We start from the raw sequence: 13,613 nt of genomic DNA, 5'->3' as shown, positions 1-13,613 counted from the left end.
TCCCAAGGTGCTCACCAAACCTCTCGTATTCATGTCCAGGCACCAAACAACAGCCAGCAATGAACCCTATGGGACATCAGCTTCCAGTCATAAAAAAAACCCTTCAACCATCACCTTCTGCTTCCTGTCACTAAGAGTATTTTGGATCCAATTTGACAAAATGTCCTGGACGCTCTGGCTACCATCGCTCCTGAACAAGCCGGCGGTATGAAACCTTGTCCAAAGTCGTCTTGATGTCCACATCAACTGCGCTGCCCTCATCGGCACACCTGAAGGAAAAATTCATTCAGGACTCCTCTTGCGTAATTCTTCACAAAAACGCTTCGCTTTGTGTCTTCGCCGTCGTCGCATGAAACCATCTTCGATCTGCTCACAATCCCCCCCCTCATTGAATCAGACATGCGCAGAACAGCCACTAGCCCGAGCTCTCGACAAAAACCCGAGTTTGCGGCCTGTGCGCAAGCGCACCAAGACGCCTCAACCGTCGCTGGCGCGGCGGACGTGCACGCGCGCGGTGGGCGCGGGCTCATCGAGTTGCACGCACTTCGGCGCATGCCCAGCCGGCGGGTGTTGACGCACGCGTACAAAGTAATTGGCGGAGTTGGGAGCTGTTGGTTGTTTAATTTTGGGAAGGTTTGAGTTTTTATTCTCGATTCGGGAGGAGGCAAAGCAGAGTGTCGGAGCTCGGGCGGGTTATAAGTGGGCTTGTTGGTTTGTGGGTGATGTTTGAACGGGTGGCTTAGCCGGTGAGGAGTCAAATGGCTGGTTGATTGTCCAGGACTGACCGAAGGAGTGGCCGGGCGCTGGTAAGGCAACCTCGGGGCCGACTGATCATTACCACCACCACACCCCCGTTCCCTCCCCGGCAAGATCACTGCATAGGCCTTATCTCGTCCTCCAACCTCGAGTGCTTTTCAAACCCTTTTTTTTGCCCCCTGACCTGTCCCCCGCATTTGGCTTGATCTTGGCCCAGGTCTCCTGTCCATGTTGGAGAGAGCAGGTCTGATCCGCGATTCTGGTGTCAGCCCTGGGCCGAGCCTGTTGTTGCACCGTACCGCCCTTCGATTGCTTACATTCAAACTCAGCCTCTGGCTCTTGTCCAGGATTATTTTTTTGTATTTGAAAATCCTGTCTCCTAACCTGCGGAGTTTGCTTGAGGTGAAATGGGTTACCTTGGCGATGAGAGGGCAGTCATGCTGCATTCCAGAGCAGTTTGCTGTCAAACTTCACTATCGGTTATGAGGAGCCAGTGATGACACGGGTAATAGGAGAGCAGTGTAGGTAGGGCACTTTGCTACCAAATCGAGTCATGCTTGGTATTGATTGTCGACCTTGATAATTGCCATACCTTCTTGACAATTTTACATTATTATATTTGTGTTTGAATTCTTTATATCAATTTCCCTAGTTGTAGTTATTTCCTCTTAACTCCTGCCTTTGTACATCTTTCCTTTTCTAGCATCGGCAGCTATGTCGTTAGTTGCAATGATGTTAAATCCCTTTTGTTTCTCAAATGCTGTTCTTTTTTATTAAGTCCACCTTTTGACCAATCTTAGGATTATCCTCTTGAACTTGCTTTTGGCTTGAACTTTGTTTTCTTCTGGTTTCTGTCAAGCATCTTTGGATATTCGTTTACATTTAATATATACATAAAACTGCACAGCAGTTAACAAGAAGACTGCTGCTTGATGTCTGCACATTGACGCTACAGTATTATGCACTGAATTGTCTTGATGTTTTGCACTTGATCGCTGTATGACTATGAAAAAAGGAGTTGACCTTCCTCTCCCAGTTACTGGGCTAATTGGTTTTTGCCTCTGCAATAGCTTCTGCAGACTATTCACAATTTGGTTTGACATTGATTTTGCACAAAGAAATCAATGTCAGATCTCTGATTCTTTTAAGTTGTCAATGTTAGTATTAAAGCAAAAAGGCTGGAGCCTAAGTACTTGAACATGACATTCTGGTTTGAGATAAAGTTGTTGGATCTTCTGTTAAATGACCATAACCAGTGAAAATAATATGATGCCATAGCATTATGCAGCATAATTTGCAAAACAATTTTTTTTAACTTTACCATCATAAGAACTTGGACTTAGAGTAGGCCATTTGCTCTGTTGTGCACATTCTATAGGATTGTAGCTGATCTGATTTTTCTCAACCCACTGAGCTGGAGAAGAAACTCCTCCTCATCTTAAATTGGCACCCCTTAGTTCTGAGACTCTGCCTTCTGTACTTACACATTCCCATGAGGGGAAACATTCCCTCAGCATTTTCCTTGTCAAGCCCCTAAGAATCGTAAATATTTCAATAAGATCACCTTTCGTTAACTCCAGTGAATAGAATCCCAATCTGTTTAGCCATTGTTCAAAGACAATCCCTCAACACTGGGATCATCTTAATTACAGAAATATAGAAATTAGGAGCAGGAGTAGACCATTTGACCCCTCAAGCCTTCTCTACCATTCAGTATGACCATCGAGCTCAGAACACTAATTCCTCCCTCCCCCAAATCCCTTGACATCTTTAGTCACAAGAGCTATATTTATCTCCTTTTTGAAAATACAATGTTTTGGCTTTAACCACTTTGTGTGGTGGTGATTTGCACAGGCTCGCCACTCTCGGACCTAAAAACTTTACCCCTTATTCTTAAACTGTGGGTTCTGGACTTCACCACTATCAGGAACATCCTTCCTGCATCTCACCTGTCTAATCCTGTTAGAATTTTAAAGCTTCCCATATGATTCCCTTCCTCCACCTCAGTCAACCTTCTCTCTGAACTGCCTTCAAAGAAACAATACCTTACCTTAAGGGGATCTAAACTGATTTAAGTATTCCAGAAGCAGCATCACCAGCACCATGTACTTCCCTTACTCTTGTATTCCAGACTTTAAAATAAGGGTCTGCATTCTTTTGGCTTATGACATGTAATTACTTTTTATGGAGGAGAACAATTTATAAAAAATTTAATTTTGTCTTATAGTACACCTGTGGAAGGAGTTCCTCTCCAAATGGTATTCGATTTTTTTCTCTTGGACTTGTAGAAGATTTTAATTATTTGGAGAAAATGGGGACACCTGGATCTGGAAGGAAGCGAACACCTATTAAAGATAGATTCTCAGCTGAAGATGAAGCCTTGAGCCACATTGCCAGAGAGGTTGGTTAAAATTTAATTTTGAATGCTTAAAGTATTATAAGCTGCTGTGACTGTTTATTACGATGGGACGTTTTCATCTTTATCATCAGTTTATAGTTTAAATTCACTTCCCCTGCAGGGTTCCCAATTTGACAAGCCAAGGCTTGTGACATACTTTGTATGAACTGAACTGCAGTTCTTACACAGAATTCTGTTTCAGTACTGGAAAGAAATACAATTGCAATCTTAATTTTTTTTAAGGAGTATACTGACATAGAAACTATTTATAGTCATTTTTTTTTGATTGCCACTATATAGTTGAGGAACAGATGTATTTATTTGTCTGTAAATTTCACAGCCATATTAAGTGCAGAATGTTCTAGAATACTTTTTAATTTTTGTGAATCAGAATTAATGCTAATGTCCATGATTTGAGAAACTTTAGTTTGATGGATCATGTGTTTGAAATCAAATATGTCATCCTTGTGCATAGAGCTAATGCCTAGCTTTCTTATTTTGTTTGCACTTATTTTAAAAAGTGGAATGTTTTTGGGTCAGATGTTCCAAATTTAAATCAGAAGCACAAGTCATTCATTTCAAACTTCTACATAGATTGGACAAAGATGAGTGGGTGTGTGGTCGAGTCAGTGAATGCCCCATCAACAGGTGGTCAGCGTTTTTAAGTATTTTAAATGCTGGTTGCCTGATTCAGCCTGGTCAGTGAAGAGGAGTATGAATACTTCTGCCACCTTGTGTTAGAAATATAATGAAGGATCAGGCACATTTATTCCTGTCCATCAGTATGCCACTGAGTTGTGTCTCCTCACCATCAAGTGTCTCAAAACCCTAATACTGCTTGTAATGGTAGAGTACAATGGACATTTTTCAAAAAAGTTTTGTTTCCAGTTAACTGTTGGTGAAGCAAAAATTGCATAATTGACATAACCACAAGCTCTGTATCAGAATCTAAATTCTAGTTACTTTCTGCCTGTAGACCTTTTCCTTTTTTTAGAATAACAGTTGTTTGTGTCAGTGATGCTTCGTCAAAAGAACCAGAAGACATGATCTTGTTTCAGTCGCTGCATACAGATTATCTATAAAAATGCAAATTATTGTCAAGCTTCTTGTGATGCCATGCCCAATGAATAGATCCTTGGTTTCGTGCAGATATTGCATGTTGGCAGAATTTTCACTAGTTTTTGCTAATCCAACTCTTGATAATTTTCTTTGGTTATTAATTACTGTATGTGGATGCCTCAAGGGCCAGCTTTCTCGCCATCCCTAATTTTCCTTGCATAAACAGCTGCTGAAGTCCTTGGGGTTTTGATGCATTCGCTGTGTCATTTGAGCGAGTTGCAGAATTTTGACCCAGTGACAGTGAAGGAGCACAAGACAGTTCCAAACTAAGATGGTTGTGGCCTGAAGAGATATTTACAGGTGGTCATGTTCCCATGGTTTTCAACTATCCTTGACCCTCTTAGTGGTCGAGTTAGGATTTTGAAGGTACTGTTAGAGTGAGTTACTGCAGTGCACCTTTTAGATGCCAGTCTGCATTGCTAGTAAGGGGGTTGAATGTGAAAGATGGTGAATATGGTCCTAATCAAATAGACAGCTATGTTCTTTGCCAACCTCCTTGAGTGTTCGAGTTGCATCACTCAGATGGTGAGTATTCCATTAGATACCTGTTTGTACTTTGTCGATTGTAGGTAGACACTGGAGAGTGCGGTGGTGAGTAATTTGCAAGTCTCTGACTAGCTTTTGTAGTCACATTATTTATGTGGCTGGTCCAGTTCTTTTTCTGTCAATGGTAACCGCAGGGATGTTGATATTAGAGTATTCAGCAATGCAAATGCCTTTGAATGCGAATGTTAAGATTTTGTCTTGTTGGTGATAGTCATTGCCTGGCATTTGTGTTTTGAATATTACTTTCCACCAACAGCCCAAATTTGGATACTGTCTAGATCTTGCTGAATATGAACAGGAGCTGTTTCAGTGAGAATGAAGTCACAAATGGTGCTGAACATTGTTCAATCATCAGTAAAAATCCCACTTAATTTTCTTTTTAAAAGAAGCCAATTAACTTGTTTGGAGATGTTATGCCACACTCCTGGAATAGGTGGATCTTAAACTCATGCTTTCCTGGCTCAGAGATGAGGATAACATCACTGCACCACAAGATAGACCACTTTTGAGCTTTGTAAAAGTTTTTTTTCTTATTAATACCAAATCACTGTGACATCTTTGTTCTGTTCATAACTATTAACCACCATCAATAAATCACTTGTGTCATGAATTGGATATTTACACGCAAAGCCCACAAAGGATGATACAAACTCCTTGAAGACCTCCTTAAAGATGAGAAGGTCTTTTGAAGCACCAGATGACCGTTGGGGCTTGGACAATACTCTGAGGAACTTTTGCGGAAATTTACCGAGACTAAATTAATTTACATACACCACTCGCAACAATTTTTTGGTCTGGCAAGATTCCAACCAGTGCAGAGATTTTACCCTGACCCTCTGATTCAAATTCTTCCAGATCATCTTTAAGCCTTACTGTGTGAAATGTTGCCTTAATGTCCAGGATGGTTGTTCTCATGTCATCTCTGAAGCTCTTTAGTGCATGTTTAGACTAAGGGTAAAATGAGGTCAGGTGTTGAGTGGCCTTGGTGGAACACGAACTGTCAGTGAGCAGATGCTACTTGATAGCACAGTTAAGAATCCCTTCCACTTCTTTCTGATAATGGTGAGTAGACTAAGTGAGGTCACTGGTGGGTTGGATTTGTTGTGCACAGGACACAGCTGGACAATTTTCCATATAGTCAAGTAGATGACAACATTGTTGCTATAGTACAGTTACATGAGTAGGGGCGTGGCTGGTTCAGGAGCACAAGCCTTAATCCTATTGCAGAAATGTCAGTGCCTTTTGCCTTTGCAGTATCTTGTACCTTCAGTCAATTTTTTGATATCACCTTAGCCTGAATCAAGTTGGCTAATGGCCTGCTTCTGTGTTTTGTTGGCCATCTCTGGTGGAGACCAAGATAGATTGCTCCTCTTTTTTTTCTGGTTGAAGATAGTTGCAATTATTTCACTCTTTGAGATGGGTGTGTTTGGTTCCCTATCATTTAAGGTAGGAATGTGGAGCTTTGACCTGCTGTTCATTTGTTTAATTGTCCATCATTTTTTATTATTATGTGTGACAGGATTTCAGAGCTTGGATCTGGTTTGTTTGTGGGATCTGCTTCCATTGTTTGCCCCACGCTGTAGCTTCAACATGTTCATATATTATTTTTTGAAGTATGCCTGATGCTGTTCATGGCATGCCCTTCACTGGACCAGGCTTGATCTCCATTCATAATGGTTGGAGGGATATGCCAGGTCAGGAGGTGCAATTTGCAGTTGAATACTATGCTGCTGATAGCCCTCACCACCTCATGGACACCCGGTCTTGAGTTGCTAGATCTGGTCAAAATTTGTTCCACTTGAGCATGGTCATATCATGACGGAAGGTATCCTTAGTGTGAATATGGGACATTTTCTCCATAAGGACAAGTCATTCTTAGCAATACTTTGATGGACAAATAGGTTGGTGAGCTTAAGGCCAAGGAGGTTTTTCTAAATTATTTGTATCCTCATGACTCATTGCAGGCCCAATCTAACAGCCATTTCCTAAAAGATTGAGCCAGCTTGGTCAATCATGGTGCCATTAGGCTAGTCTTGATACCTGTGGAAGATCCTACACAGGGTGCACCTCTTGCATTTGCTATCCTCTGTGCTGCTTCCAAGTGCTGCTCAATCTGGACAAGTACTGATTGATCTGCTCAGGTTAGGTGGGATACTTGGTGGTAATTAGAAGATGATGTTTGTGGCTGTTCTATGAAGTTTCATGAGGATAAGTATCATTTGAGTTGTTCCAAGGCAATTCCTGCCCGATTGTATACCACAATGCTGCCACCTCTCCTATATGGGACATAGTCTGTGAAATGTGATTGTATTTACATGCAATCAGCTGACTCGTGCTGATGGTTGGCTAGTTTGGCACAATTTAGGCACAATTTTCTAATTTTGGCACAAACCCCAGACATTAGAATAAAAGACCTTGCATGATTGATGAGGCTGTGCTTGCCATCCTTGTTTCCGATGCTTAGATTGATTCGGGGTGGTCCATCAAGTGTCATTACACTCTTCAGAGTATTTAGAGATTTTTAATGAGTAGCTTGCTAGTCACTTTCAGAGAATAATTTAGCATTCAACATATTGATTTGAGATTGAAAGCATACATAGGTCAACCAGGAAAAGATGGCAAATTTTCTTCTTTAAAGAGTGTCAGCGAAACTGATGGGTGTTTAGAATAATTAGGAGAAAGTGAGGACTGCCAATGCTGGAGATCAGAGCTGAAAAATGTGTTGCTGGAAAAGTGCAGCAAGTCAGGCAGCATCCAAGGAGCAGGAGAGTCGCCATTTCGGCTTATGCCTGAAACGTCGATTCTCCTGCTCCTTGGATGCTGCCTGACCTGCTGCACTTTTCCAGCAATGCATTTTTCAGTTTAGAATAATTAGCAAATATTGCATACACTCAATAAAACTAGCATTAAAATTACATGTCACCATCTGCTATGATGGTATTTAAACCCATGTACCCAAAGCAATACTTGGGGCCGTGGATTTCTAGTCAAAGCATATTTTCTAGACAAAGCATATTTTACAGATAGCTTCATAATAATCAAGATTTAAACACTGGTTGATTTTCTTTGTCTTTACAATCCTGAATTATTTAGCCTCCTGCACTGCTAAGGATTAGCTTGACTTGAGTGCAGAGTGGGCAAATTGGGTTTACCTGACCTGCAATATTCAAGCGCTCAACCTGAAGTGCCTGGACTTGAAAGTTTTCGAATGATCTTCATAAACTCCAAGTACTCGAAGATAAACTGGTCACAATTGATAGCAAAACTGAAAAATCAGGAGGTGTGAAGCTTTTTTTTAAGTAATTATTTTTGTATTAAAGTTTGTGGTACACAATGAGGTTCAAACTTTATTTTATTCTGTCTTTATTCATGACCCCTAACTGACACTTTCTGGAATTAGAATTAGAATATCTATTGTGTGGAAACAAGCCCTTCAGTCCAACAAGTTCACACCGAGCCTCCGAAGAGTATCCCACCCAGACCCATTCCCTGACATTTATCCCTGACTCATGCTCCTAAGTTATACATCCCTAAACATTATGGGCAATTTAGCACAGCCTATTCACCTAACCTGCATGTCTTTAGATTTGTGGGAGGAAACCGGCGCGCCCAGAGGAAACCCACACAGAAAGGGTAAGAATGTGCAAACACCAAACAGACAGTTGCCTGAGGCTGGAATTGAGCCTGGGTCCCTGGTGCTGTGAGGCAGCAGTTCTAACCACGGTGCCACCAAAAAAGTTGATGTTCACTCACTGGGTAGAATGAGGAGAGTGGGCATCATGCCTAATTTGCAGGGCAATTCTAAATGTTGAATAAATGGAAATGACAAGTATCTTCGTAATGGTTGATACTCAAAGCTTCGTTGCTCATCTTCTCACTGCCTCATGGGGCCTTTGCTGGCCACCTCTACTGATAATGCTTCAGTTTCAAGTTGCAGCCAAAAGCTATTTATGTCCTCAAGCCATAAAATGGGGCTTTGACTCAGATCCATGACCTTTTAGCTGCAAGAAGTGCTTCCACTTAAATATGACATTGGAGAAGTCATTAAAAGCTTCTCAAATGGTAAAGAGAAGAATAATGTTTTGAAATGAAGGTTGTCATGATGTTGAAACTATGTTGCAAGATGCTGCGGTCAAGCGTGTTGTCTTTTGTGTGTTCTGATGTTAAGTATGAAATTATTTAATTAAAATTTGCTGGAATCTCTTTTTATCTTGTTTATAATGATCACATAGAATTATAGAGATGTACAGCATGGAAACAGACCCTTTGATCCAACTTGTCCATGCTGACCAATCTAGTCCCACCTGCCAGCACCCGGCTCATATCCCTCCAAACCCTTCCTATTCTTATACCCATCCAGATAACTTTGAAATGTTGCAATTGTACTAGCCTCCACCACTTCCTCTGGCAGCTCATTCCATAAACATACCATCCTCTGCATGAAAAAGTTGCCCCTTAGGTCCTATTTATATCTTTCCCCTCTCACCTCTAATTCTGGATTCCTCACCCCAGGGAAAAGACCTTGTCTGTTTACCTTTGCCCCTGAAAGTGCAAAGCTACACCAAGTCACCATGGACAAATAAAACTACCATCATAAAACTGTAGGGTGAAGAATTAGCAGACAATGAGCGAAGGATTTGCCTTTGGTTAGAGCTTGGGAATGAAAAAACAAATAGGATGAATGAAGGGGAAAATGAATCAAGGTGATGCATGTAAGTTTCTAAAAGACCTTTTGGTTAGGTGTCACCCAAAATGTTGCTCCACACACAACTGTCTGGACAGTTGAGGGTTGCACGTTAGCAGGAATCACTAAGTACAGAGTAGAGATAAATGGAGCATTTTAAAGATGCTAAGCTATGACTAGTGAATAACTGTCAAGATCGGCAGTGGGCCTGAACTATTTGCAATCTATATTTGTGACTTAGAGGCAGAGAGTAAAGTATCTATGTTTGCTGATGATAACGAAGTTCAGTGGAAAGGGAAACTGAGGGTGCAGACTGCAGCGATATTTGCAGATTGAACGATTAGCAGCAGATACCAATTTTAGTTTGGGCTATGTGAGATGATTCTCTTTGATTTTAAGTGGAGAATATATTTTAAACAGCATGAAACTTGTAAATGCTAATGTTTGCCGACTTGTGTTCTTGCACAAGAAACATCAACCAATAGAACTTCAGAAAGATAATAGCATGGTAAAATATCTTTTGAGCACACCATGCATTGCTGACTGAAAACATTAGGGCTCATTCTAATCCCATTTCGCACCTGATCAGTAGTTTTGGAGATTACAGCACTTGAAGTCCAAGATTAGCATGAATTTACTTGGGCCAACTGATGGACTCCTGCTCCCTTTTCTTTTGTTTGCATTAGAGAGAGCAAATGACATAGCTATTTGATCTACTTGGTCTATACCAGCGTTTGTGCTTCACGAGTTGTCGTCTTCATCTGACTTTATCAACTTATTTCCTTCTTCCTTGTACTTATCTGGCTTCCGTTTAAATGGTACTATAAATTTCTCCTCTGTTCGTTCCTGTCATTGAGTTCCGTATTGCCACCGTAAAGAAGGCTTTTTTGCGTTATTAGTGACTGCAATTTCTTGGTAACTGGTATATGTTGATGGCTTTTCATTATTTTATTCCCTATTAGTCGGCAGACTGGGAGTGAAAAATTTTGATCCTTGTTAAGACCTATATTAAATCACCCCTCAGCTGCCATCTGTTAAAAGGTAGATCAGCCTATTCATTGTTTCATTATAGGTCTGTATTTCTCCGACATGCCGTTTTGGTACAAGGCAACAGTTGCATTCCTCTGCAACTTTGCGCTTTATAAAATTCCACTATGAGGAGCCTCCATAGAAAGTCTCGCTATGGAAATCGCTGTAACCGTGAAGTAGAAACGTTGTTATCCAAACAACATCCACAATTCATCACATTATAGCCAAAACATGTTGATGAAATATGTTCTACCAGAACTATGTATTGCCCTTTTATCATTCTCATGATTGTGTTTTCAGTTTTTCTAAAGATAGCAACCAAAACTGTCCACAGGATTTGGGTGTTATCAAGTCAATTTCAACAGGTTTAGCATAATTTGTCCACTTTTCTATCCCGCTGGAAATAATTGCTTGTGTGCGACTCAAGATGGCTGTTGCCTGCTCAATGGCAGGATTCTGGACATTTTCTCAGGGCAAGAGTGTAATTTTGTTATGGCGGGGGAGGATCCAGTTGTTGTAATCCAGGAAGATACGAATAACATAAGTAGAATGAGGAATTAAGTAAAAGTAAACAAATACAGAGACAAATACGTAGTTAATCTGGAAACATCTGAGGAAAGAAAGCAGGTAATTTTTTTCATTTGTGACATTCCTTCAGAACTGCGAAGATATTCTGTTTAGGGGGTTTTAGGAACTTGGCATCAAATGAAAAAGCAAGACTTCAGAGTTCATGATCTCTTGGTTGTTACCTAAGCCACGTGGAAATTGCAAAAGGGTATATTAATTTGGAAAGATGAATACTTGGGTCAAAAGCTGGTATGGAAGAAGTGGTCTCTTGTCTGTGGAGCAAAGGCACCAGTATTGATGGAAGTAGGATTGTATCAATGGGGCAATCTACTTTTTGCGTTGTGCTGGAATTATTGTTTTTGTGACCTGCACTCTGAGGAAGCAGGAGGGGGTGTGGTGGCAAGGGATCAAAGGTGTAAAGATGAATGACAGTTAAGACATATGGGTGTAAAATAGCAATGTGGGAAACGATGGTCAGACAATGCTGGTGTTTTCTTGGTCCCTTCCTGTTGATCAACATTAAATGTTATAAAGATAACAAAAATATAAAATTGAAGGCTATCTTTGTGAATGTGATACTTGTTCACAACAAAGTAATTCAGTATCACACATTGAAGTAAATGAGTGTGATCTGACAGCCACTATGCTGAATGATGATAAGGATAAGGTCCTGAATACTGAGTAATGACATTTGAGGATGATAGGAAGTTAGTCAGAGGTGGTGAAATAGCACTGTTAATGAAGGTTAGGTTTGTGCGAAGATTTGTAGCTCGGGTGCTCGTTGCTGTGGTTCTGTTCGCCGAGCTGGAAGTTTTTGCTGCAAACGTTTCGTCCCCTGGCTAGGAGACATCATCAGTGCTCTGGAGCCTCCTGCGAAGCGCTTCTTTGATGTTTCTTCCGGTATTTATAGTGGTCTGTCCTTGCCGCTTCCGGGTGTCAGTTTCAGCTGTCCGCTGTAGCGGTTGAAGCGCTTCGCAGGAGGCTCCAGAGCACTGATGATGTCTCCTAGCCAGGGGGGCGAAACGTTTGCAGCAAAAACTTCCAGCTCGGCGAACAGAACCACAGCATGAAGGTTAGCTCTGCTCAGATGGCATTTTGTTCAGGCGATTAGAATATAGAATTGGCTTGGGTGGAGAAGAGGAGGCTTGGTAGAGGAATTGTAAAGGAGGTAGAGGAAAAAGCAAAGAGTTTCCACAAATATTTAAAAATGAAAAGAGGAAATGAACTGAGCATGCGTCCTGTATAACAATAAGTTAAAAGTGGGCAATAAGGAAATGGCAGAACAAATTAACAAGTTTTACTTCTGTCTGCACTAGAAAGGATACAAAACAAATGTTAGTAATAAAGCTAAATCAGTAGGGAGAAGGAAGAGAGAATTTTGGTGCAATTGTTATCACAAGGTGTTATACCTCAGTTGGGGTATCAATAAGGTGATCCATCTCCATTATTCCCAGAGTAGTTACAAAAGTTCAAGATTGTATGTTGTTTCAAATTGCAGCAGCTTTGCCAACCTGTCTCCACCTTTGACACCTTTATTTCTTACTATACCACCTTTTGCATTCGTCATCCAGTCTCGGTGACCCCCTTCACAAGCTTGGCTTGGTACCAACGTTTCCTTCATACTTGCTATGATATTGAGAAAGTTACTGTGACGACATAAGACAAAGTGATTTTGTTTGGCTACTCCTTCAGTAACCTCCCATTCACTTTTCTCAACTTCTCCTCTTCCTGCACTATAGGGATTCTGTGATGTTATGATTCCATTTTGTCAAGTTTTTCTGTTAGGTGCTTCAGGATTTATTTCATTACTTTTTTTTCCTATTATCTGTAAAGTCATGCAACTATATGGGATTACACTAAACATAATACACCTTTAATTAGATATGTTCTTATCTCTTCTGCATATCATAGTCATATTGGGTATGTTTGGTAAAACACTCTTGGATTTGTGACAAGTTGTGGTTCACAGGGAACCCAAGTTGATTCAATGTTCTGGTGAGCAATGTGAATGGACTGTCAGCAGCTCTGGCACATTTCCTTAAGAAATCAAGCAAGTGAACAGATATGTCTGTTTTCAACACCATTTGATGCCATTTAAATGAATTAAGTAGCTAGAAAAGGAACAGTAGGTGGTAATGATTTTCTTCAAAAATTTCTGTACACAGATGAAATGCTGCTCTAATTGACAATCAAAATGCTTGACTGACTAAATTGATAACTGTTAACAAGAGATTTTTTAAAAAATGCAGCATTATTTTCATACCTGTTTCATTATCTATTACAAGTGGTAACTTGAACAGCAAAATGCCTTAGCCGTACTGAATTTTAAGCACTGTACAATAAGAGATGATTTTAAGTGAATAATGTTTTAATCAACATGACAAAACCAGAATCAATTGGGAGAATTTGACTTTTTTGAAGATAAAATGATTTGAGGATAAGATTTGAAAAGGTTGCAATGAAGTAGATGAACTCGGTTCTCTAAATTGAACTGAGTGGCTTGAGGATAGATTA

General features: G+C 40.5%; 1 protein-coding gene across 13 annotated transcripts in view; it reads left to right on the top strand.

Moving 5' to 3' along the window:
* The first annotated feature begins 570 nt into the window (after positions 1–570).
* lrrfip2 (leucine rich repeat (in FLII) interacting protein 2) overlaps positions 571–13,613 on the top strand; it is a 139,196-nt gene continuing 126,153 nt past the window's right edge. For 12 of the 13 annotated variants that reach the window (XM_060822913.1, XM_060822911.1, XM_060822912.1 and 9 more), the window contains exons 1-2: positions 571–806; positions 2,984–3,157. In XM_060822913.1, coding sequence (XP_060678896.1) covers positions 3,068–3,157 — 90 coding nt within the window. In that variant the 5' untranslated portion in view covers positions 571–806; positions 2,984–3,067. Of the gene's footprint in view, positions 807–1,139; positions 1,282–2,983; positions 3,158–13,613 lie in introns of those variants that run through there. The other variant, XM_060822900.1, reaches the window with a different exon arrangement.

The sequence above is a fragment of the Hemiscyllium ocellatum genome, chromosome 4 (genome assembly GCF_020745735.1).
Source record: "Hemiscyllium ocellatum isolate sHemOce1 chromosome 4, sHemOce1.pat.X.cur, whole genome shotgun sequence".
Classification (NCBI taxonomy): Eukaryota; Metazoa; Chordata; class Chondrichthyes; order Orectolobiformes; family Hemiscylliidae; genus Hemiscyllium; species Hemiscyllium ocellatum.
The sequence above is the reverse complement of the archived record's forward strand: the minus strand, read 5'-3'. Positions and strand labels throughout refer to the sequence as shown.